At 40.5% G+C, this 27,243-nt stretch overlaps 1 protein-coding gene across 1 annotated transcript in view; it reads left to right on the top strand.

Moving 5' to 3' along the window:
• Positions 1-27,243, top strand: part of FER1L6 (fer-1 like family member 6) — a 132,623-nt gene that overhangs the window by 73,287 nt on the left and 32,093 nt on the right. Inside the window, exons 25-31 of the mRNA XM_058178303.1 lie at positions 3,508-3,691; positions 4,792-5,024; positions 7,709-7,831; positions 8,621-8,660; positions 14,174-14,292; positions 23,782-23,913; positions 25,568-25,693. Coding sequence (XP_058034286.1) covers positions 3,508-3,691; positions 4,792-5,024; positions 7,709-7,831; positions 8,621-8,660; positions 14,174-14,292; positions 23,782-23,913; positions 25,568-25,693 — 957 coding nt within the window. The remainder of the gene's footprint in view (positions 1-3,507; positions 3,692-4,791; positions 5,025-7,708; positions 7,832-8,620; positions 8,661-14,173; positions 14,293-23,781; positions 23,914-25,567; positions 25,694-27,243) is intronic.

Here is a 27,243-nt window from a genome sequence, read left to right as displayed (position 1 = left end):
GCTTCTTATCCAACTGGCTATAGTTCCTCTCTGTTGAGGACATTGTTCTGGAATAGAAGGCTATTGGGGCTTCTGTGCCATTTGGAAGTCTGTGGCTGAGCACAGCCCCCCGTAAGGGGAGGCATCGCAAACCAGTACCAATGGCAATGTTATGGTACTGAATTAGTAAGCTATCGCCGAGAGTAGGTTTTTACTGCTTCAAAGCCCTAGCTTCACTTCCCCAAGACCAAACAGTATTCTTTCCCAGAACTTATGTAGCGGCTCAGCAACGGTTGCCTTGTTTTTAAAAAGACCGAAAAGTTCACTAGACCCAGGAATGCCTGTAGCTCTGTTTTGTTTTTGGGCGCTGGAGCCTTTCTATTGCCTTGACCTTGCTCTCAGTGGGTGAATTCTCTTGTCTATTCTGTAGCCCAAGAATTCTACGGATTCTACCCCTATCTGGCATTTGTTCACTTTAACCTTTAGACCGCTGACCGGAAAATGCCCAGAACTTTTCTCAAACGCCCCCAGTTCTCTAAATTTTCGCTGATACCAATACATCATCAAAATAGGGATCACCCCTGGGAGCCCTTGCAGAAGTCGCTCCATTAAATTTTGAAATAGACCTGGTGCCACACTCACCCCAAACTGCAACCGGGTACACTTGAAAGCCCCCTGTGAGTCACAATCGCTTGGGCTTCGCTGTGTTGGCGCCTCACGGGCAGTTGTTGATAGGCTTGAGCCAAATCTAATTTGCAAAGACTTGCCCTTGCCCCAACGAGTGCAGCAAGTGTTGCACCACGGAACTGGGTAAGCGCTTTGTAAGGCTTTGTTTAACGCCGCCTTGTAGTCAGCGCAGATTCTAACTGACCCATCTGGTTTCACTGGGGTGACGATTGGCGTCTCCCACTTTTGGCATGATCGACTGGCACCAGTATCCCTGATTTATGAGCTTGTCTATCTCCTTGTCAATCTTGGTTTAAGGGCAAAGGGACTCTCCTTGCCTTTAACCTAATGGGGGCTACCTGGGGTCTAAGTTGAAGGAAATAGGGGTCCCTTGTACTTGCCCAGGCAGTCCTTGAAGAATTCAACCTGCTCATGAGTATGTCTTTAGGTTAACAGTCACTTCTGTAGATGCCAGTCACTCCCATGCCCAATGCACGGAACCAGTCTAGTCCCAACAAACTTGGCAGGGTCCTTCGACGATCGTGATGGGCAGGGTCTTCTGTGTGGTCCAGACTGACTCGGACGGAGGTGGTCCTCTAACAGGGATGCGATTCCCTTGGTAGTCGTGGACTCGAGCCGCTTGTGTTTGCAGGTGGCGCTTATGACTGATGGCAAAGCTTCCGCAAAGTGTCCCAGGACATGATTGTGATCGCTGACCCGGTGTCTACTTCTAGTCGGCACGGCACTCCTTCTATTTTGGGCTTGGTGAAGATTTTCTTCTCCACCCGGGTTGAGGCGCGGCCTATTATTACGGTCGTTTGATTCGAGTTCGCGCCTTTTTTGTTTGAGCCAATCACGGGTCGCCTTGCCGATCCCGCGCCTGATTGGCCGATTTGAATTTTCCGGGAAGGTTGGGGAGCTCGACAGACTTGAGCCAGGTGCCCTTCTTCTCGCATCACCGACATGTAGCGCCCTTGAACTTGCATTGTTTTTCGCTAACTTTAACTGCACCCAAGCACTTCACATTTCTAGCAGCATCTGGCATATAATTTTAAGAGAAATATTATAGGATTGTTGATTACAGTATTAAGATTGTAGAAAGTTAGCACCCATCCTTCTCCTAGAAATATGAAATATTCTAGAAAATATTAAAAAGGCAGAATATTATATTTTCCCTAAAGGAGGAACATGTTTCTAAAGACATAAACTCAGAGCCTCAGCTCCCTGCCCATCCCCCAGCAGATATTTTGGTGCCAACCTATCTACAAGACCAAAGGCTGGGCCAGCTTATCTACAAAACAAAAGATATTCACCCTCAGGACATGATAGGATTAGCCCTCACTCAAGTTCCAAACCAGGACAAAGCCATTAAGCCATAATAGGAATTATCCACAGCCCCTTCGTTACATCATCACCCAGCAAGATTCAACCAGGCCTGGGACTCAAGCAACTTATAAAGTTACCCCCGCATGGCCCCATGGGAGTTTGACAACCAATCAGAATACCTGCTCTTACACAGGAACAGAAAACTCTAAGGCGGGGCCCAAGAGACGGTATAAATCTCTCCCCCCCCATCTTTCTCTCTCTCAAACCATGTGGTCATGTTCAACATTAAAACCATCTTTCCAAACAGCCTCCATGTTTCCAATGTCTTTCTCCCCACTTGGAACTGAACTCAGATAGACGTTTCTTCCAACAAGATCATAGGCTTGTTGGACTTTAAATTAGGTAGAGGAAGAAAGGGAGAGAAATGCAATTAAATTGATGTTTTAAATGAAAAAAAAATAGCTTGGGTAATAAAAAGAGAAAACTTGCTGAATCTGCTTTTGTTTGATTGCTTATTTATCAGCCTGTTTCATTTCATTTTTTTCTACATGTTTAAGAATGTTTTCTTTAAAAAATACTGAGAATTCATGCATATGTTGTGCAAACTTATAATTCATATGTGCTTTTTTGTTTTTCACATTATCAGATAATATACTTATTTTAGTCAGGTCTTTGCATAATGTATATATCTTGCTGTGCATTTTATGAGTGGTGAAGTTCATTAGACCATTTGGACAAGTGTGGCTTTGATGTTTTAATTATCTTAATTTGTGTGCCGTTTCAGAAGTGTCAGTTCCATACGCTCCTATTGTAGTGATAATCAAAGAATTTATGTTTCGTGAGAAATTAATCAGGTAGACTGATCAAATAAATTGTGTCTAATATAAAAGTCTATCCACCGTAGCATGGTATCCAAGTTTGGCAAGAACAAATTAGGACAAGTCCCTTGTTCCAAGGTTCTTATGAATCAATAAATGGATTTAGACTTCAAACGTGACTTTAATTAAAATGAATATAAAGATGAATCTAATAACTGGAATTTATTAGGTGCACAATCTGGGGCTTGATGTTTGTAAATCACAAAATGTCTGGAATTAAATGGGATTTTTACCGACAAGTTTATGTAAGGCTGGACTATATCTAAGGTTATTTTTTTTTAAAAAAAGAGAAACATCTGCAGTTATTTTAAACCCAATAAATTTTTATCTTTGTGACATTTAATGAGATTGTTCAAAGGACCAATGGCATGTTGGATGGAAATAGATGATGAAAGGTTCTAAAACACCAGTGGCCTTTCTATTGAGTATAAGACATGAAATTTAAAGAAAGCCGGCTTCTGTAATAATTCGGAACACAAACTGCAAATCATCTCAAGTAAATTGCAGGAATCCAAACGCCAGAGGATTTTCTTGTGGGATTTGATAGAAAACTCATTTCCAGTTAGAACTAAATGGTGCAGAAAGGAAATGACCAAAAATGCCATTGGAGAGAATAAGGAAAGATCTGACTTGTTCTTGTATGTTTCTCCATTGTTAGGAATTGCCTGAAAATGAACTTCTGCACCCTCCACTAAGCATCTGTGTCGTTGATTGGAGAGCCTTTGGCCGTAGCACTCTAGTGGGGACCCACACTGTCAACTGCCTTAAGCAGTTTCTGTATAAACTCAAGGAACCTCTTGTTTCCTTAGCTAAAGAAGCTGATATTGTGGAAGTGGACAAAGGTAAGTCATGCCAAAAGTCCGGTCAGAATCTACTCTCTTCTCATAGAGCTGTGAAGATATAAGGCCTTGGAGACTAAGCTGCTATTGCTATTCAGTGGAGCTGGGTTGTTTTTGTGACATCTACTTTAGCAGGATTTATTGGTTTATATCTCATTGTTAAATTTTAATGTTTCTTTCTTTTATACTGTTGAGCTGAGCAGAATGGAAGGGTAGTGGTGGTAGTGGCATATAGAGGTCTGATAAGGGTAATCCTATACTGTAGGTCAGGGGTGTCAAACTCGAGGCCTGCGGGCCAGATCTGTGCTTAAATCTGTCCTAGAAATATCAAAGGACCAGCCCATGGTGCCTCTGCCGGCTAAAATGGTGACTGTGGGTAGAACTCAGGAACTCTGAGCATGGCCGGCTCAGGAATTCTGGGAATTGAAGTCCATAAAGAGGCCATAGTTCCCCACCTCTGGTTTAGAACATTGAACAGAGAGATGATTGTTGGAAGAAATAATCCATCTGGTTCAGTTCCAAGCCAGGAGAAAGGCACTGGAAATATGGAGGCTGATTGGAAAGATGGTTCAATGATGAAGCAGAACCCCATAGGTTCTGGGCAGCCGACCATATGGAGTTGAGAGTGGGTGGCTTTTATATCCTCTCTGGGCTCTGTTTTTCAGCTTCCTGTTCCTGTGCAAGAACATGTATTCTATTGGATGTTGTAAGTGCTATGTAGGGGTCATAGCTGGATCTATAGATTGTCTGACTTAAGTTTGGTTGAAGTTTGGAGGGTGATGCAGTGTCCTTGTTAATGTTAGTGGGTTAATCCTATTATGTCCTGAAGGGTCATGTCTTAATCCCATCATCCTGGAGCTGAAGGTCTTTTGTTTTGTAGATAGGCTGGCCCAATCTTTCTCAATGGGCACAAAATATCAGCTGAGGGCAGGGAGATAGGGTTCTGAGTTTCTGTCTCCCTTAAGATTTTTATTTCTGTTTTAGGGAAAATATTTTATCCTGCCTTTTTTTAACATTTCTCAAAATATTTCATTCTTCTAGGAGGGGTGGTGGCTTCCCACAGGATCTTCCTTGTTGAATTTTATTTATTGACTTCTTTCTAGCTTCACCTGCTCCAGCTGCTGCTCCAGCACAACCTCACACAAGTCAACTTCCATCACCTTCATCAGATCACATTTATGTTGACGTGGAACACGGAGAGCCTGTTTTAGCCATCCCAAAACCTGAGGCGGAGGAAGTACATATTCCCCTATCACCCCTGCTGCTACCACCAGCTCCTTCACGGAAACCTTCATTAGCGTCTTCCTCTAGACCTTCAAAAGATGGAAGACTAAAAGTAAGTAACATCCAATTTGGAGCTTTTTGCATTTAGAATAGAATTTTTAATTGGCCAAGTGTGATTGGACACACAAGGAATTTGTCTTGGTGCATTTGCTCATAAGGTGCACTGCAACACTTAATGATAGTCATAGGGTACAAATAAGCAATCAGGAAACAATCAATATCAATATAAATCATAAGGATACAAGCAACAAAGTTACAGTCATACAGTCATAAGTGGGAGGAGATGGGTGATGTGAACGATGAGAAGATTAATAATAGTGCAGATTTAGTAAATACTGTAGTTCGACAGTGTTGGGAAATTATTTGTTTAGCAGAGTGATGGCGTCTGGGGAAAAACTGTCCTTGTGTCTAGTTGTTCTGGTGTGCAGTGCTCTATAGCGTCATTTTGAAGGTAGGAGTTGAAACAATTTATGTCCAGGATGCGAGGGGTCTGTAAATATTTTCACAGCCCTCTTTTTGACTTGTGCAGTATACAGGTCCTCAGTGGAAGGCAGGTTGGTAGCCATTGTTTTTTTCTGCAGTTTTAATTATCCTCTGAAGTCTGAGTCTGTCTTGTTGGGTTGCAGAACCAAATTTTCCACTAGATAATGCATTCCCTTCTATATGATGAAACAAGGTGCAAAAAATATACCAAGCTCAAAAACGCATACAGGTAGTCCTCAACTTATGACCTCAATTGAGCGCAACATTTATGTTGCTAAGCCACGGTGACGCAGTGGTTAGAGTGCAGTACTGCAAGCTATTTCTGCTGCCTGCAATTTGGCAGTTCAAATCTCACCAGGCTCAAGGTTAACTCAGCCTTCCATTCTTCCAAGGTGGGTAAAATGAGGACCCAGACTGTTGGGGGCAATAGGCTAAGTCTGTAAATCGCTTAGAGAGGGCTGTAAAGCACTGTAAAGCGGTATATAAGTCTAAGTGCTATTGCTATTGCTAAGCGAAACAGTTGTTAGGGGATTTTGCCCCATTTGATGACCTGTCTTGCCTTAGCTGTTAAGTGAAGCACTGCAGTTGTTAAGTTAATAACACAGTTGTTAATTATTAGATTAGAACATGACAGAAGAGAAGTAATCATATACAGACAATCCATGTAATTACAAGTAGTCCTTGATCACAATTGAGCCCCAAATTTTTGTTGTTAAGTGAAACATTTGTTAAGTGACTTTTGCCCCATTTCATGACCTATTTTTACTTCGATTGTTAAGTGAACCATCACAGTTGATAAGTTAGTAACCCAGTTGTTAAGTGAAACTGGCTTTCCCATTGACATTGCTGGTCAGAAGGTCGCAAAAGGGGATCACATGACCTTGGGACCCAGCAATGGTCATAAATATGAACCAGTTGGCAAGCATTCAAATTTTGGTCAGTCATGATCATGGGGATGCTGCCAAAGGTTGTAACTGTGAAAAACGGTCATAATTCACTTTTTTTCAGTGGCGCTGTAACTTTGTACGGTCACTAAAAGAACTGTTGTAAGTCAAGGACTATCTGCATATATAAAACGTCTATGGGGGTATGGCAGTGGCCTCATTAACCTGATGTCCAGTTGGCGTTGCTTTGTGCAAATCTATGGAACCAGAGCACGCACATTGTGGACAATCTTTCACAATATGTTCAATAGTTTGCATATCAGTATCACAATCGCAACAAGGGAAATCTTTCCATCCTCACTGATACAGGGCATAGGCACTTCTTCACACTGTATCTCATCCATGGCTTTCCTTAAGCTACACATGCTCCCCGGGCGGTGCTAAATAGGTGACTACGACCAGATGCAGCCATACTGCCCTTTTGGGTCTCGTGGCCATGACAAGCAGAAATACATAAAATCAAATAGACTGTATCTATATGACTATGGCACTATAATGTCACTTTATAATACCCTAAAGGCTATGGATCATCAAGCTATTCCTTATAGTTTGTTCCTTATAGGAATATAGAGTAGGATGAGTAACCATGCTGAAAATTGTGTTATAATTTAATGCTATAGCTCAGATAGGCCTGATTTGAAAAAACAGGAAGAGTTCAAAAGAAAAATGTGTACCAAAAATGTGTACGTGTGTATAAAATTAATCTCATCTTTACTATTTTTATAAGTAACTCAAAATGTTGAACGCAGCTAATATTTCTTCATGCTCCTGTTTTCCTCACTAAAATAGCCCTTTGAGGTGAGCTGGGCTGAGAGAGAGTGACTGCCCAAAGTCACCTAGCTGCTTCAATGACTGAGGCGGGATTAGAATTGATAATCTCCTAGTGATTGGTTCAAAGTTACCTAGCCAGCTTTCATGCCTAAAGTGGGACTATAACTCACTTTCTCCTAGTTTTTAGCCTGGTGTTTTAACTACTAACTAGACCAGGGGTCTCCAACCTTGGCAACTTTAAGCTTGGCGGACTTCAACTCCCAGAATTCCCCAGCCAGCTTTGCTCCAGGCTTAAAGTTGCCAAGGTTGGAGACCCCTGAATTAGACTATATTGGCCTATGATTCATCATCCTAGAAGAGATCTAGATTTAAAACATTCATATTCAGTATTTCTTTGTCATAGACACTTGTATAAATTGGAACCATTTGTAAGGGAATAACTGTGTTGATATAATTAAAAATAGATTCAAAAGTACATTTAAAAAAAAACGACTCCAAGCAAAAGTCTTTTTTTTTTAACCTGTAACATTTTTCTAAGGACCGCAAAAAATCAATTTACCGCTCTACCAAGAGGAAAAAAAGAACTGTTGCTGATGAATCTGCTGAAAATGTCATTGATTGGTGGTCAAAGTATTATGCTTCAATACAAAAAGTACAAAAGGTAGGCAAAGTTATAATATACATTTTAATCTATTTTTCTATGTGATATAATTTTTTTTAGGATTGAAGTTTTTTTTCCTGAGTAGGAATAGCTCCTTTTCAGACATTTCAAACACATACAGAGAGAGAGAGAGAGAGTCAGAGAGAGAGGGAGGGAGGGAAGGAGGAAGAGATAGATAGAGTTAGTTTCCAGCAAAGAAAAGTATTCCTAATTAAGTTTTGAACTCATTGGTAGCCTCACACTGCATTGAAAAAGGACATATATTCAATTCTGCAGCACTAAGATTGTCGGACGAGCAGGCACAAAAACAGCCAGGGAAGTGATTGAAGCCCGGGAAACGGGCCCATCATCAGTCATCAGGAGTGCTTATTTACCACCAGATTATCAAGTACTTAGAAGGCAAGGGCTGGGCAGCACAAGCAAACCACAGCCAACAATTTAATGGCCAGCCATCAACACCCCAGTCAGCATCTAAAAAGCCGCATATAACAGGCGCCATATAAATACCACACAGAGAATAGTGCACACACTGCTGGAGAGAGGTTCCCTAAAGATGGGCTCCAGCATGAGTCCGAAAGCTCAGAAGACAAAACCGGTCCTGGTGACTGACCCTGCAACATTGGATCCTGCAACATTATCTTGGGACATTATCTTGGGACATATAAATTTGCCTTCATCCCTAGGTAAATAATTAAATAACAGAAAGTAAATATGTTAAAGCTGGATTGCAGTTAAGTAGCTTGATCTGCATTTTCATAAGCATCTAAACTTTTCAATTTATTTCCCAAGGCAAAAGTCTTGGATTTCAATGATGGAAAACCAGGAACATGTAAGTAAATATTTACATTTTTATTAATCGTGTTTTTCATAGTAACTGATAACGGTCAGAATACTCACACTCAACCAGTCTTCTGGTATATTCTAAGTGATCTGTATCCAAAATGTCTGCTTGCCTATAGAATATATCTTTCCCTGGAAAAGGAACTTTTGATCTTTTGAAAATCTCACTTGTAGAAGGAGAAAGAGAAGTCCATTATCATGGCAGTTCCTCTTCATTCCTATCACCTGGTTGTCCAGGCAACTCGATTTTTGTTTTCCTTGAAGACCTTTCGCATCAAGAAGCTTCTTCAGTTCTGAACAGAACTGAAAAGCTTCTTGGATGAGAAGCGCAAACGCTTCAAGGAAAAACAATGTCCAGTTGCCTTTGAAACATCTTTGAGAGTCCCATGGGGTATTCAGAGTTCTATATCCACTAAAACAGATAAATAGAAAACACGGGATTACTGGAGCAAAAGACTTTTTTACCTCAAGTATGTTGGAGGCAAATGTGGATGGTCTACATCAGGGTGTCCAACCTGGCAACCTGAAGATCTGTGGACCTCAACTCCCAGAATTCCCCAGCCAGCCATGCTAACGAGATTCAGAAGTTTAATACATTTCAGAAAGGTTTCTATGTAGATATCAAAAAGCATCCTTAAGGCATCTCCCCATAGAAGGTGATTCTGAGTGACAAAGGAGATATTTTTCAAGGTCTTTCTTATTTATTTATTTATTAATCAGATATACCCCCTATCTCCGAAGGACTCAGGCGGTTCACAGGCAAAAAAACACATAAATACAGATTAAAATAACAATTAAAAACTTATTCTAAAAGGCCGAATGTTTAAAAACAATATAAAAAATAAAACCCATTTAAAACCCATTTAAACCCAATAAATTTTTATCTTTGTGACATTTAATGAGATTGTTCAAAGGACCAATGGCATGTTGGATGGAAATAGATGATGACAGGTTCTAAAACACCAGTGGCCTTTCTATTGAGTATAAGACATGAAATTTAAAGAAAGCCAGCTTCTGTAATAATTCGGAACACAAACTGCAAATCATCTCAAGTAAATTGCAGGAATCCAAACGCCAGAGGATTTTCTTGTGGGATTTGATAGAAAACTCATTTCCAGTTAGAACTAAATGGTGCAGAAAGGAAATGATGAAAAATGTCATTGGAGAGGATAAGGAAAGATCTGACTGGTTCTTGAATGTTTCTCCATTGTTAGGAATTGCCTGAAAATGAACTTCTGCACCCTCCACTAAGCATCTGTGTCGTTGATTGGAGAGCCTTTGGCCGTAGCACTCTAGTGGGGACCCACACCGTCAACTGCCTTAAGCAGTTTCTGTATAAACTCAAGGAACCTCTTCTTTCCTTAGCTAAAGAAGCTGATATTGTGGAAGTGGACAAAGGTAAGTCATGCCAAAAGTCCGGTCAGAATCTACTATCCTTTCTTCTCATAGAGCTGTGAAGATATAAGGCCTTGGAGACTAAGCTGCTATTGCTATTCAGTGGAGCTGGGTTGTTTTTGTGACATCTACTTTAGCAGGATTTATTGGTTTATATCTCATTGTTAAATTTTAATGTTTGTTTCTTTTATACCGTTGAGCTGAGCAGAATGGAAGGGTAGTGGTGGTAGTGGCATATAGAGGTCTGATAAGGGTAATCCTATACTGTAGGTCAGGGGTGTCAAACTCGAGGCCTGCGGGCCAGTTCTGTGCTTAAATCTGTCCTAGAAATATCAAAGGACCAGCCCATGGTGCCTCTGCCGGCCAAAATGGTGACTGTGGGTAGAACTCAATGCCTGACTCAGGAACTCTTGAGCATGGCCGGCTCAGGAATTCTGGGAATTGAAGTCCATAAAGAGGCCATAGTTCCCCACCTCTGGTTTTGAACATTGAACATTGAACAGATAGATGGATTCTTCCAAATCCATCTGGTTCAGTTCCAAGCCGAGAGAAAGGCACTGGAAATATGGAGGCTGATTGGAAAGATGGTTCAATGATGAAGCAGAACCACATAGGTTCTGGGCAGCCAACCATATGGAGTTGAGAGTGGGTGGCTTTTATATCCTCTCTGGGCTCTGTTTTTCAGCTTCCTGTTCCTGTGCCAGAACATGTATTCTATTGGATGTTGTAAGTTCTATGTAGGGGTCATAGCTGGTTCTATAGATTGTCTGACTTAAGTTTGGTTGAAGTTTGGAGAGTGATGCAGTGTCCTTGTTAATGTTAGTGGGTTAATCCTATTATGTCCTGAAGGGTCATGTCTTAATCCCATCATCCTGGAGCTGAAGGTCTTTTGTTTTGTAGATAGGCTGGCCCAATCTTTCTCAATGGGCACAAAATATTGGCTGAGGGCAGGGAGATAGGGTTCTGAGTTTCTGTCTCCCTTAAGATTTTTATTTCTGTTTTAGGGAAAATATTTTATCCTGCCTTTTTTTAACATTTCTCAAAATATTTCATTCTTCTAGGAGGGGTGGTGGCTTCCCACAGGATCTTCCTTGTTGAATTTTATATATTGACTTCTTTCTAGCTTCACCTGCTCCAGCTGCTGCTCCAGCACAACCTCACACAAGTCAACTTCCATCACCTTCATCAGATCACATTTATGTTGACGTGGAACATGGAGAGCCTGTTTTAGCCATCCCAAAACCTGAGGCGGAGGAAGTACATATTCCCCTATCACCCCTGCCGCTACCACCAGCTCCTTCACGGAAACCTTCATTAGCGTCTTCCTCTAGACCTTCAAAAGATGGAAGACTAAAAGTAAGTAACATCCAATTTGGAGCTTTTTGCATTTAGAATAGAATTTTTAATTGGCCAAGTGTGATTGGACACACAAGGAATTTGTCTTGGTGCATTTGCTCATAAGGTGCACTGCAAACACTTAATGATAGTCATAGGGTACAAATAAGCAATCAGGAAACAATCAATATCAATATAAATCATAAGGATACATGCAACAAAGTTACAGTCATACAGTCATAAGTGGGAGGAGATGGGTGATGTGAACGATAAGAAGATTAATAATAGTGCAGATTTAGTAAATACTGTAGTTCGACAGTGTTGGGAAATTATTTGTTTAGCAGAGTGATGGTGTCTGGGAAAAAACTGTCCTTGTGTCTAGTTGTTCTGGTGTGCAGTGCTCTATAGCGTCATTTTGAAGGTAGGAGTTGAAACAATTTATGTCCAGGATGTGTGAGGGGTCTGTAAATATTTTCACAGCCCTCTTTTTGACTTGTGCAGTATACAGGTCCTCAATGGAAGGCAGGTTGGTAGCCATTGTTTTTTTCTGCAGTTCTAATTATCCTCTGAAGTCTGTGTCTGTCTTGTTGGGTTGCAGAACCAAATTTTCCACTAGATAATGCATTCCCTTCTATATGATGAAACAAGGTGCAAAAAATATACCAAGCTCAAAAACGCATACAGGTAGTCCTCAACTTATGACCTCAACTGAGCGCAACATTTATGTTGCTAAGCCATGGTGGCGCAATGGTTAGAGTGCAGTACTGCAGGCTATTTCTGCTGACTACCAGCTGCCTGCAATTTGGCAGTTCAAATCTCACCAGGCTCAAGGTTAACTCAGCCTTCCATTCTTCCAAGGTGGGTAAAATGAGGACCCAGATTGTTGGGGGCAATAGGCTAAGTCTGTAAATCGCTTAGAGAGGGCTGTAAAGCACTGTAAAGCGGTATATAAGTCTAAGTGCTATTGCTATTGCTAAGCGAAACAGTTGTTAGGGGATTTTGCCCCATTTGATGACCTGTCTTGCCTTAGCTATTAAGTGAAGCACTGCAGTTGTTAAGTTAATAACACAGTTGTTAATTATTAGATTAGAACATGACAGAAGAGAAGTAATCATATACAGACAATCCATGTAATTACAAGTAGTCCTTGATCACAATTGAGCCCCAAATTTTTGTTGTTAAGTGAAACATTTGTTAAGTGACTTTTGCCCCATTTCATGAGCTATTTTTACTTCGATTGTTAAGTGAACCATCACAGTTTATTTTTATTTTATCTTGGCAAATACAGTATAGGTCTTCAGAGAAAATATGGCCCAATGCAGTGGTGGAAGGCTCCGCCCACCCTCCCGGATGTCTCTGTGCATGTGCAGAAGTGTTGTGAGCATGCGCAAGTGCGTGCACGCCCACAAGCAAACCGGTAGTGACCCACTACTGGCCCAATGCTTCAAATGTTGGCTTGGAATATTTGAATGCTGGCGTGAAGAACTTTGAAATATTTTGCCAGACCTAAACTCAAAGGGTATTTAAATAGCATGGTTATTTATGAAGAGCTATTTAAAGGAAGTGTGAAAAACAAAGGAGTGTGATGTGAAGAGTGTGAATGCGATGCCTGTGGAAATATGGAAATGTACTAACAAAATGAAATTCAATGTAGAGAAAAGTAAAGTGTTATGCTTAGGCAAGAAAAACCAAAAGTGTATATATAGACTAGTTGAAACCAGGCTTAATAGCAGAAACTGTGAGAGGGATCTTGGAGTCTTAGTGGAAAATCAATTAAATATGAGCTAACAGTGTGTGGCAGCAGCCAAAAAAAGCCAATGTAACCCTAAGTTGCATTAACAGAGGGATTCAATCAAGATCAAGAGAAGCACTAATACCACTAATATAAAGCCTTAGGAAGACCACACCTAGAATACTACACCCACTTTTGGTCACCACACTATAAAAAGATGTCAAGACTCTAGAAAAAGTGCAGAAAGAGCAACCAGGATGATTAGGGGACTGGAGAATAAAACATAGGATGAATGGTTGCAGGAACTGGGCATGGCTAGTGTAGTGAAGAGAAGGACCAGAGGAGACATGATAGCACTGCTTCAATATTTGAGGGGCTGCTACAGAGAGAAGGGAGTCAAGCTTTTTTCCAAAGCACCTGAAGGCCAGACAAGGAATAATGGATGGAAACTGAACAAGGAGAGATTCAATCTGGAAATAAGGATAAATGTTCTGACAGTGAGAACAATCAACCAATGGAACAGTTTGCCTTCAGAAGTTGTATGTGCTTCATCACTGGAAGTTTTCAAGAAGAGACTGGACGGCGATCTGTCAGAAATGGTGTAGGGTCTGCTTGGGCGGTGTGTGTGTGTGTGTTGGACTAGATGACCTACAAGATCCCTTCGAACTCTGTTAATCTGTATCCATATAGAATGGGTGGGCCTGAACAGAAGCAAAACTGAAGCAGTTTTTGGCATTAGTAGCAGAGCTTATAGCAGAGATCTACAAAGTTGGCAACTTTAAGACTTGTGGATTTCAATTCCCAAAATTCCTCAGCCAGCATGTTTACAGTTACTTATTTGGTTGGGTTGCCAGCTTCAATTGTACTTTCAGTGATCATAGTCTTGGGTTTTATCCTTGATGCAGAAATCTTGATGGGAGCAAACAGAAACTTTTAGTTACCATCTAACTAGATTTTAGTCTGGATTTGTACAGCCCATACCTAGCAGTACTATTTTTGTCAGAGTCATTACAGTTATAATTATACTTTCATTTTTATAGCAAAAGACACGACAAACTCTGTAAGCTTTAGCACTGAAGATGAGCCAGATAAAAAGAAGAAAGAGAAATTGCTGAAAGCCAAAGTGACAGAGGCGTCTCCCAAGCTAGCCACCATGGAGGTAAAGTTAATTATGATTCATTCAGGTCTGAGAATATTTCATATTCATATTGCTTTCATTTGGAAAACTGAAATCCCAGTACAGTATTTGAGGAATGCAGGATAGTTGTATTCAGTGTGAAATGAAACCAGCTATAATTCTATACTCCTATAGGAGGAGGAGTGGTAGCACCTGGGAGAGGAGTTAAAAGAGGGATCAGCCTAGAATCCCTATCAGTGGTAGGTTTCAAAATTGTTTTACTACCGGTTCTGTGGGTGTGGCTTGGTGGGCGTGGCACGGCTTGGTGGGCGTGACTTGGTGGACGTGGGAGGGGAAAGATACTGTAAACTCTCCATTCACACCCTACTCCAGGGGAAGGTTACTGCAAAATCCCCATTTCCTCCCGATCAGCTGGGACTTGGGAGGCAGAGAATAGATGGGGGCGGGACCAGTCAGAATTTTTACTACAGGTACTCCGTACTACTCAAAATTTCCGCTACCGGTTCTCCAGAACTGGTCAGAACCTGCTGAAACCCACCTCTGATCCCTATGTAGCCACAAGCAGACTGAATCCAACCTCCCTTGAAGTTCTTTCACCCTTATCTAACTCCAAGCAAATGCTAACCGTTAGTTGAGAACATTCCTGTGCATAGATGTTTTAGCAATAAATGCGTTTAATAAGGACCTTCACATGTGCATCTGATCTTCCATGCCTGGCAACTCCTCTGAATAAAATTAGATATAATGAAAGGGAATAATAGGACAGGAACGGTAGGCACATTTGTGCTCTTATGCACGCTCCATAAGGCACATAATAAGGTACTTATGTGCGCCATAAGGTACATAAGGCACATAAGGGGAGATCTTTTGAATAAAAAAAAAATCTCAGTTATGAAAGCGAGAGTATACATCTTATTTGGTGTCAATGATTGTTTCAAATTTCTGAAGCTTGTTTAACACAACTGACATCATTAAACATCATTAAAATTTGCTTTATATGGTGCAGTGCTACACTGAAAGGTTGTTAAGTTGTTTATTTGATAGATTTATGAATTACAGGTAGTCCTCGACTTTCAACAGTTTATTTAGTGCAGGGGTCTTCAACCTTGGCAACTTTAAGCTGGCGGACTTCAACTCCCAGAATTCCCCAGCCAGCTTTCTCAATTGAATTGAGTTGAAGTCCGCCAGGCTTAAAGTTGCCAAGGTTGAAGACCCCTGATTTAGTGACTGTATTAAGTTAAAATGGCACTGAAGAAAGTGACTTATTTCATACGTTTTTCACACTTATGACTGTAGCGGCATCTCAAGGGTCATGTGATCAAACATCAGATGCTTGGCAACTGATTCACATTTATGACAGTTGTAGTGTCCTACAGTCACGTGATTACCTTTTGTGACCTTCTGACAAGCAAAACACAACCAACAATTTAATGGCCAGCCATCAACACCCCAGTCAGCATCTAAAAAGCCGCATATAACAGGCGCCATATAAATACCACACAGAGAATAGTGCACACACTGCTGGAGAGAGGTTCCCTAAAGATGGGCTCCAGCATGAGTCCGAAAGCTCAGAAGACAAAACCGGTCCTGGTGATTGACCCAGTTGGATCCTGCAACATTATCTTGGGACATATAAATTTGCCTTCATCCGTAGGTAAATAATTAAATAACAGAAAGTAAATATGTTAAAGCTGGATTGCAGTTAAGTAGCTTGATCTGCATTTTCATAAGTATCTAAACTTTTCAATTTATTTCCCAAGGCAAAAGTCTTGGATTTCAATGATGGAAAACCAGGAACATGTAAGTAAATATTTACATTTTTATTAATCGTGTTTTTCATAGTAACTGATAACGGTCAGAATACTCACACTCGACCAGTCTTCTGGTATATTCTAAGTGATCTGTATCCAAAATGTCTGCTTGCCTATAGAATATATCTTTCCCTGGAAAAGGAACTTTTGATCCCACTGAAAATCTCACTTGTAGAAGGAGAAAGAGAAGTCCATTATCATGGCAGTTCCTCTTCATTCCTATCACCTGGTTGTCCAGGCAACTGGACTTTGTTTTTCCTTGAAGACCTTTCGCTTCGCATCCAAGAAGCTTCTTCAGTTCTGAACAGAACTGAAAAAGCTTCTTGGATGAGAAGCGAAACGTCTTCAAGGAAAAACAATGTCCAGTTGCCTTTTGAAAAAGCATCTTTGAGAGTCCCATGGGGGTATTCAGAGTTCCCTATATCCACTAAAACAGATAAATAGAAAACACGGGATTACTGGAATGCAAAAGACTTTTTTACCTCAAGTATGTTGGATGCAAATGTGGATGGTCTACATCAGGGGTGTCCAACCTGGCAACCTGAAGATCTGTGGACTTCAACTCCCAGAGTTCCTCAGCCAGCATGTTTAGTTACTTATTTGGTTGGGTTGCCAGCTTCAATTGTACTTTCAGTGATCATAGTCTTGGGTTTTATCCTTGATGCAGAAATCTTGATGGGAGCAAACAGAAACTTTTAGTTACCATCTAACTAGATTTTAGTCTGGATTTGTACAGCCCATACCTAGCAGTACTATTTTTGTCAGAGTCATTACAGTTATAATTATACTTTCATTTTTATAGCAAAAGACACGACAAACTCTGTAAGCTTTAGCACTGAAGATGAGCCAGATAAAAAGAAGAAAGAGAAATTGCTGAAAGCCAAAGTGACAGAGGCGTCTCCCAAGCTAGCCACCATGGAGGTAAAGTTAATTATGATTCATTCAGGTCTGAGAATATTTCATATTCATATTGCTTTCATTTGAAAACTGAAATCCCAGTACAGTATTTGAGGAAAAAGAACTGTTGCTGATGAATCTGCTGAAAATGTCATTGATTGGTGGTCAAAGTATTATGCTTCAATACAAAAAGTACAAAAGGTAGGCAAAGTTATAATATACATTTTAATCTATTTTTCTATGTGATATAATTTTTTTTAGCATTGAAGTTTTTTTTCCTGAGTAGGAATAGCTCCTTTTCAGACATTTCAAACACATACAGAGAGAGAGGGAGGGAGGGAAGGAGGAAGAGATAGATAGAGTTAGTTTCCAGCAAAGAAAAGTATTCCTAATTAAGTTTTGAACTCATTGGTAGCCTCACACTGCATTGAAAAAGGACATATATTCAATTCTGCAGCACTAAGATTGTCGGACGAGCAGGCACAAAAACAACCAGGGAAGTGATTGAAGCCCGGGAAACGGGCCCATCATCAGTCATCAGGAGTGCTTATTTACCACCAGATTATCAAGTACTTAGAAGGCAAGGGCTGGGCAGCACAAGCAAAACACAACCAACAATTTAATGGCCAGCCATCAACACCCCAGTCAGCATCTAAAAAGCCGCATATAACAGGCGCCATATAAATACCACACAGAGAATAGTGCACACACTGCTGGAGAGAGGTTCCCTAAAGATGGGCTCCAGCATGAGTCCGAAAGCTCAGAAGACAAAACCGGTCCTGGTGATTGACCCAGTTGGATCCTGCAACATTATCTTGGGACATATAAATTTGCCTTCATCCGTAGGTAAATAATTAAATAACAGAAAGTAAATATGTTAAAGCTGGATTGCAGTTAAGTAGCTTGATCTGCATTTTCATAAGTATCTAAACTTTTCAATTTATTTCCCAAGGCAAAAGTCTTGGATTTCAATGATGGAAAACCAGGAACATGTAAGTAAATATTTACATTTTTATTAATCGTGTTTTTCATAGTAACTGATAACGGTCAGAATACTCACACTCGACCAGTCTTCTGGTATATTCTAAGTGATCTGTATCCAAAATGTCTGCTTGCCTATAGAATATATCTTTCCCTGGAAAAGGAACTTTTGATCCCACTGAAAATCTCACTTGTAGAAGGAGAAAGAGAAGTCCATTATCATGGCAGTTCCTCTTCATTCCTATCACCTGGTTGTCCAGGCAACTCGACTTTGTTTTTCCTTGAAGACCTTTCGCTTCGCATCCAAGAAGCTTCTTCAGTTCTGAACAGAACTGAAAAAGCTTCTTGGATGAGAAGCGAAACGTCTTCAAGGAAAAACAATGTCCAGTTGCCTTTTGAAAAAGCATCTTTGAGAGTCCCATGGGGGTATTCAGAGTTCCCTATATCCACTAAAACAGATAAATAGAAAACACGGGATTACTGGAATGCAAAAGACTTTTTTACCTCAAGTATGTTGGAGGCAAATGTGGATGGTCTACATCAGGGGTGTCCAACCTGGCAACCTGAAGATCTGTGGACTTCAACTCCTAGAATTCCCCAGCCAGCCATGCTAACGAGATTCAGAAGTTTAATACATTTCAGAAAGGTTTCTATGTAGATATCAAAAGGCATCCTTAAGGTATCTCCCCATAGAAGGAGATTCTGAGTGACAAAGGAGATATTTTTTTCAAGGTCTTTCTTCATGGAGAACTTGCTGCAGTAGGTTCTTTCTTAACCTACTGCAATTCCATAGATGGGATTCATGGCTGCAAAAAACAGACTCAAAGTAATATTGCCTTACACAATGTAAGCCGCCCTGAGTCTTCGGAGAAGGGCGGGATATAAATGTAAAAAAAAAAAAAATAAGACCTGTTTTTGCATTCATATGGTGTGGGAGGCTATTTGGCCGTTCCTCTTGTAGAACTTTCTAACTGAAATTATATAGGAAGGGTGACATTTGATTTTCCCTCCCCTCTGGTTGTGCTTCTGATATACACCTCTCTAGTTACTACTGGCTAGTAGTAACATGGAGGAAAACATGGAGAAATGCTGGGCATTCGTTGTCTACTTTGGCCCTAAACTTGAGCATTTAGTCTAAATTTCTAGTGTAAATGAGCAGAGAGATGGACTGCAGGAAAGGAGCGGGTTAATTCAAGCTATAGCATTTTAGAGAAGTTTTATTAAGAAGATGGTGGCTCATAATCTCATCTTTTGTATACTTGTTATTAGCTGGGAAGTTGGTGAAGGTGAGTGGAATTTTAATCATTAAACCACTGACACAGCAGAACTTCTGGGAGATTTAATTATTCAGGTTATTTGCACCTGTCCCTGAGTGAAGTGTTTTAATCAGTTAGCCAAATTATAAAGAGGTTTTTTTTTCTGATTCTGTATTCATGTTCAGTATAATTTTGCCCTCATTTGAAATGCAGTTCTGCTGTTTAGCAGCCTATGTGTAGTGGTATGTGGGAAAGATCTTGGAGAGGGGATGAAAAGATACTGCCTAAGGCAAGGGTCTCCAACCTTGGCAACTTTAAGACTTGTGGACTTCAACTCCCAGAGTTCCTCAGCCAGCAAAGCTAGCTGAAGAATTCTAGGAGTTGAAGTCCACAAGTCTTAAAGTTGCCAAGGTTGGAGACCCCTGGCCTAGGGAATGGTCAGATAAGAGAGAGCATACCCTCAGCTGTATAATGGCTGGAGAAAGAGATTCAGAAGGGACTCTCTGTAGCTTCTCAAGCTGTAAAGGAGACAGCCAGAGAATTGTACCTTCAGACCTCCAAGATTCTGTTAAGGTAGCCGTACAATATAGTAGAATTAGCTTAACTGGCACATTTCCTGTTTGATCTACCTGGAAATATTGGCACCATATGCCATTGTTCCCCTTGTTATCTTGGCAAATACAATATAGGTCTTCAGAGAAAATATGGCCCAATGCAGTGGTGGAAGGCTCCGCCCACCCTCCCGGTTGTCTCTGTGCATGTGCAGAAGTGTTGTGAGCATGCGCAAGTGCGTGCACGCCCACAAGCAAACCGGTAGTGACCCACTACTGGCCCAGTGCTTCAAATGTTGGCTTGGAATATTTGAATGCTGGCGTGAAGAACTTTGAAATATTTTGCCAGACCTAAACTCAAAGGGTATTTAAATAGCATGGTTATTTATGAAGAGCTATTTAAAGGAAGTGTGAAAAACAAAGGAGTGCGATGTGAAGAGTGTGAATGCGATGCCTGTGGAAATATGGAAATGTACTAACAAAATAAAATTCAATGTAGAGAAAAGTAAAGTTTTCTTACCTACACTTAGGTAAGAAAAACCAAAAGCACACATATAGACTGGGTGAACCAGGCTTAGTAGCAGTAACTGTGAGAGGGATCTTGGAGTCTTAGTGGACAATCAATTAAACATGAGCTAGCAGTGTGTGGCGGCAGCCAAAAAAAAGCCAATGCAATCCTAAATTGCATTAACAGAGGGATACAATCAAGATCAAGACTAATACCACTCTATAAAGCCTTAGTAAGACCACACCTAGAGGACTGCATCCAGTTTTGGTCACCACGCTATAAAAAGATGTCAAGACTCTAGAAAAAGTGCAGAAAGAGCAACCAGGATGATTAGGGGACTTTATTTATTTATTTATTTATTAATCAAACTTATATACCGCACCATCTCCCGTAGGACTCAGGGCGGTTCACAGGCATATTAAAACAATATAATAAATAAACATTAAGACCCAGTTAAAACTAAATATTATCATGGCCTGATCACTAAAACAATAGAAACCAATAAAAACCCCATTAAAATATGCTAAAACATTTGGACTGGAGACTGGACTGGACTGGAGAATAAAACATAGGATGAATGGTTGCAGGAACTGGGCATGGCTAGTGTAGTGAAGAGAAGGACCAGAGGAGACATGATAGCACTGCTTCAATATTTGAGGGGCTGCTACAGAGAGAAGGGAGTCAAGCTTTTTTCCAAAGCACCTGAAGGCCAGACAAGGAATAATGGATGGAAACTGAACAAGGAGAGATTCAACCTGGAAATAAGGATAAATGTTCTGACAGTGAGAACAATCAACCAATGGAACAGCTTGCCTTCAGAAGTTGTATGTGCTTCATCACTGGAAGTTTTCAAGAAGAGACTGGACGGTGATCTGTCAGAAATGGTGTAGGGTCTGCTTGGGCGGTGTGTGTGTGTGTTGGACTAGATTTATTTATTTATTATTTAGATTTTTATACCGCCCTTCTCCCGAAGGACTCAGGGCGGTGTACAGCCAGATTAAAACAGTACAATATACAAATTAAAACCACAGTTAAAATAACCTATTCTATAAATGGCCGACAATTAAAACCGTCAAATTTGACCCATAAATAAAATACCCCAATTAAAATTATTAAAATTTGAAAAATTTAAAAAAATTAAAAAATTAAGATGACCTACAAGATCCCTTCGAACTCTGTTAATCTGTATCCATATAGAATGGGTGGGCCTGAACAGAAGCAAAACTGAAGCAGTTTTTGGCATTAGCAGCAGAGCTTATAGCAGAGATCTACAAAGTTGGCAAACTTTAAGACTTGTGGATTTCAATTCCCAAAATTCCTCAGCCAGCATGTTTACAGTTACTTATCTGGTTGGGTTGCCAGCTTCAATTGTACTTTCAGTGATCATAGTCTTGGGTTTTATCCTTGATGCAGAAATCTTGATGGGAGCAAACAGAAACTTTTAGTTGCCATCTAACTGGATTTTAGTCTGGATTTGTACAGCCCATACCTAGCAGTACTATTTTTGTCAGAGTCATTACAGTTATAATTATACTTTCATTTTTATAGCAAAAGACACGACAAACTCTGTAAGCTTTAGCACTGAAGATGAGCCAGATAAAAAGAAGAAAGAGAAATTACTGAAAGCCAAAGTGACAGAGGCATCTCCCAAGCTAGCCACCATGGAGGTAAAGTTAATTATGATTCATTCAGGTCTGAGAATATATCATATTCGTATTGCTTTCATTTGGAAAACTGAAATCCCAGTTTGGAACATTAGTACAGTATTTGAGGAATGCAGGATAGTTGGTATTCAGTGTGAAATGAAACCAGCTATAATTCTGCACTCCTATAGGAGGAGGAGTGGTAGCACCTGGGAGAGGAGTTAAAAGAGGGATCAGCCTAGAATCCCTATCAGTGGTGGGTTTCAAAATTTTTTTACTACCGGTTCTGTGGGTGTGGCTTGGTGGGCGTGGCACGGCTTGGTGGGCGTGACTTGGTGGACGTGGGAGGGGAAAGATACTGTAAACTCTCCATTCACACCCTACTCCAGGGGAAGGATACTGTAAAATCTCCATTCCCACCCCACTCCAGGGGAAGGGGTGGGCAAATGGGCAAAATCCCCATTTCCTCCCAATCAGCTGGGACTTGGGAGGCAGAGAATAGATGGGGGCGGGACCAGTCAGAATTTTTACTACAGGTACTCCGTACTACTCAAAATTTCCGCTACTGGTTCTCCAGAACTGGTCAGAACCTGCTGAAACCCACCTCTGATCCCTATGTAGCCACAAGCAGACTGAATCCAACCTCCCTTGAAGTTCTTTCACCCTTATCTAACTCCAAGCAAATGCTAACCGTTAGTTGAGAACATTCCTGTGCATAGATGTTTTAGCAATAAATGCATTTAATAAGGACCTTCACATGTGCATCTGATCTTCCATGCCTGGCAACTCCTCTGAATAAAATTAGATATAATGAAAGGGAATAATAGGACAGGAACGGTAGGCACATTTGTGCTCTTATGCACGCTCCATAAGGCACATAATAAGGCACTTATGTGCGCCATAAGGTACATAAGGCACATAAGGGGAGATCTTTTGAATAAAAAAAAAAATCTCAGTTATGAAAGCGAGATCTTATTTGGTGTCAATGATTGTTTCAAATTTCTGAAGCTTGTTTAACACAACTGACATCATTAAACATCATTAAAATTTGCTTTATATGGTGCAGTGCTACACTTAAAGGTTGTTAAGTTGTTTATTTGATAGATTTATGAATTACAGGTAGTCCTCGACTTTCAACAGTTCATTTAGTGCAGGGGTCTTCAACCTTGGCAACTTTAAGCCTGGCGGACTTCAACTCCCAGAATTCTCCAGTCAGCTTTGCTGGCTGGGGAATTCTGGGAGTTGAAGTCCGCCAGGCTTAAAGTTGCCAAGGTTGAAGACCCCTGATTTAGTGACTGTATTAAGTTAAAATGGCACTGAAGAAAGTGACTTATTTCATACGTTTTTCACACTTATGACTGTAGCGGCATCTCAATGGTGATGTGATCAAAAATCAGTTGCTTGGCAACCGATTCACATTTATGACAGTTGTAGTGTCCTACAGTCACGTGATTACCTTTTGTGACCTTCTGACAAGCAAAGTCAATACGGAAGCCAGAATACAGCTGTGTTACTAACTTAAGTGATTCACTTAACAACTGTGGCAAGAAAGGCTGTAAAATGGGGCAAAACTCATTTAATGAATGTCTCACTTAGGAGCAGAAATTTCAGGCTCAATTGTAGTCATAAGTCGAGTAGGACTATCTATATAGCATAGTTTGGACTCTCTAGGCAGGACACATAGGAAATATAAAAGAAAATAATAAAAGCAATTTATTCCTAAAATATAGTAACAAAACAGCAAAAACATAAATGAAAAAGAACCAGAATACATGCTAATAAGATATAGTAATACAGAAAAGAAAAGACCAATCCTTTTCTTCCTTAGTAGTGAATTTTGGTCCATTGTTTCCCTCACTTAAGGTCTATGATGGCGATTTGGAGAGCGAGTTCAACAATTTTGAAGACTGGGTAAAAACATTTGAACTCCTTCGAGGCAAAATTACTGAGGAAGATCATACTGATTTTGAAGACAGGATTGTCGGGAAATTTAAGGTAGAGTTCAAGACGGACAAAATATATGTGTGATATGTCGAGGATCGGTGTTGTAGAACAATTCATGTTACTCATTATTAGACTGCGTACTGCTTCAATCTTCTGAGTGTGCAAACATATCTGAGCTTATCTTCATAGCTTGGCAGCCCAGCTTTGCCTCAGAATTAAATTAGCTGTGTTCCTCAATGATCTTTGCTGGCTGGGGAATTCTGGAAATTGAAGTCCACACTTTTTGTTGAATTCCGGAGGTTGAGAAACACTGACCTACTCTATATGTAAATATTAAGAAGTTGACAGAGGGGTATATTGATCAATAAACCAAACTACTCAAAATGTTGCAGCAAAATGAGGTCAAATATTTTGTATCTCTTCACTGATTAACAAATGAAGATAATTTTCAGAACAAATGTAGGTAAGGTATATATAAGAGATTGAATAATTTAGGGAGTGTTAAGGCTGCCATAGATTGTTCACAAAGTAGATAAGATTAAATAAAATATGCTGAAAGTTTTTCAATTTTTGGCACAGTTTTTGGAGTGGTCTTGATTTCCTTCCTTCCTTCCTTCCTTCCTTCCTTCCTTCCTTCCTTCCTTCCTTCCTTCCTTCCTTCTTTCCTTCCTTCCTTCCTTCCTTCCTTCCTTCCTTCCTTCCTTCCTTCCTTCCTTCCTTCCTTCCTTCCTTCCTTCCTTCCTTCCTTCCTTCCTTCTCCTATTTGGACTCTAACTCAGTTTAGGCTTACAGTACATTAAAGTTTAAGCCATACTATTTTATGAAATACACCATTGTTCTCAACCCTAGCAACTTTAAGATGTATAGACTTCAATTCCCAGAATTCCTCAGCCAGCATGACAAACCATCTAAAGTCCACACATCTTAAATTTGCTGAGGTTGAGATGCACTAAAGTATTACATAGTTGGAACATCTTTTCATATTTCAAAACCATGGCACTGAACTTTGGCAATGTAGCCAGAAAGCATTTTAGATGCCATAAAAATAATATTTAGTTGCATAATTGCCCCATCACCAACTTATCCATAGTATCCTTATATAGTGAGAAAAATAAGAGTTGAACTTGTGATTTGTTTCTTTTAGTTTAGTTAGAATGTCACCAGTTAAGATTTATAGACTTTAATCCAGCTATCAAAAAGTATCCGTGTTTTTACTTTGGCAAGTCAACAAAAATACAGCAATGCCCTCTTATTCCAAGATTGTTAATCTTATAATTGCCAGACTAAGGTAAGCAAAGAGCAAATAAACAAGTCTGAAAATCTAAATATTGATTGCAGAGCTGCTATCCACATCTGTTTCATTCCTTTGAATACTAGACTTAAAATAACACTGCCGAGATATTGCCAGACGTGACTAAAATATAAATAAGGTTGTCACAACATCCTGCAGTTATTACAGATTACAGATTACCAGAGTTGGAAGGGACCTTGTAGGTCATCTAGTCCAATCTCCCGCCCAAGCAGGAGACCCTACACCATTTCTGACAAATGGCAGTTCAATCTCGTCCTTAAGAAGAAATGAAAGAAGAGCACCAACATAAGATTAGGAGGGGAATAATTTCCAAAATGATTGGGGTTTTCTATCTGCATTTCCTGAGTTTATTTGAGATGAGTAATTTATCCTTGTTGTATATATTTACCGAAGGGCTGCTTCTGCATATACAAAACTCCTGAAGACTCTTCCTCAGGCGACGGAAGTTCTCTGAGAATTCTGCAAGGCCTACCCCCAAATCAGTCAGTGAATGTTCTAATCAGAGTATACATTGTGGCCGTAAGTATCCCTTAAACTCCTGTCAAATTCTTCTTTTAAGTTAAGAAGATTCCGTGGTTCCGATGCAAGAAAGAGTTCCAAGATAATGAAAATATAAAGATCTATAAAGAGCAAATAACTTGCACATCCACTTTTAGGAGGAGTGGCAGACCTTGAAGGTGGAGTTAAAAGAGGGATCAGCCTAGAATCCAGTCATGAAATCCAATTTTTTTACCGGTTCTGTGGGCATGGCTTGGTGGGCGTGGCAGGGGAAGGATACTGCAAAATGCCCATTCCCTCCCCGCTCCTGAGGGAAGGATATTGCAAAATCTCCATTCCCACCCCACTCTGGGGCCAGCCAGAGGTGGTATTTGCCGGTTCTCCGAACTACTCCAAATTTCCGCTACCGGTTCTCCAGAACTTGTTGGAAACCTGCTGGATTTCACCCTTGCTACAGTCCCTATGTAGCCATAAGCAAACTAAGCTCAACATCCTTTGAATTCCTTTGATCTTTAGCTAACTCCAAGCAGGTGCTGTTAGTTGAGTAGATTTCAGTGCCTAGGCATAATTAGGAATAAATCCATTTAATTGATCTTCATGTATGTATCTGATCTTCTGCACCTGATACATGTTGGCTGAGGAATTCTGGGAGTTGAAGTCTGCCCATCTTAAAGTTGCCAAAGTTGGGAAATAATGCTTTAGATCGTCAAACTCACAATGACACGTTCCCATCACGTGATGTATCATAACTTTCCCCCCCTTCACTAAAACGGGAATGGGCATGGTCAAGCGGTGATGCATTCGGCCTGCAAGCCGCGAGTTTGACACCCCTGCTTTAGACTGATGGAGAGATGGTTCAAGAATACCACAGGCACCTCTTCTGTCAGCCCTTTCTCAGAACAGATTGCTCAAAACAGAAGCAAGAGCCAATTGAAAATAATGCTCAGCCCCTTGAGAACCAGTAGGAAAACAGAAGCTTCTCTTACAATGGGAAAATGTTTGGGAAAGGCAGTTTTAATCTCATTTTTATTTAAAGGAGAACATTTTCCTCTTACTCAATGGGGAAACACTAGAAATCTTGTATAAATGGTAAAGCTGGGAAGAGTTCCGATCTGAAGGAAAAGAGCTTCATAGGGGCGCTCAAATAAGATCCGGAAGTCACTCCATAAACTCCACAACTTTTTCTTAGTTTGCACATCTGCCCTTCACAAATGCAGCATGACCCTGAAAAAAAGGACGTGGTTTAACAGGTTTGCTTATGTAGTCTGTTTGTGTATAGCCAAATCAATAGAGACAATATTTGCAGGTGAGGAAGAAGAAAAGGAAGGACAGGCAACTGTTTTCTTGTTTTCTTGCCCTGGTATGATTGGTGCCAGGGGTGAAATCTACTTACCTTCCCTACCAGTTCAGAAGTACATGTGCTGTGTGTGCTGCACACGCTCCACTCATCTGTGCACATACATGTGTTTGGACCCTCGGCACATGCGCAAACCCTTCTGTGCATGTGCAGAGGGTAAAAAACATGATGACTGGGCAGGTGAGCGGAGCCTCATGCTGCTGCCGCTACCGGT

Source organism: Ahaetulla prasina, chromosome 3 (genome assembly GCF_028640845.1).
Source record: "Ahaetulla prasina isolate Xishuangbanna chromosome 3, ASM2864084v1, whole genome shotgun sequence".
NCBI lineage: Eukaryota > Metazoa > Chordata > Lepidosauria > Squamata > Colubridae > Ahaetulla > Ahaetulla prasina.
Note: the sequence above shows the minus strand (reverse complement) of the source record. Positions and strands in the feature narration are given on the sequence as shown.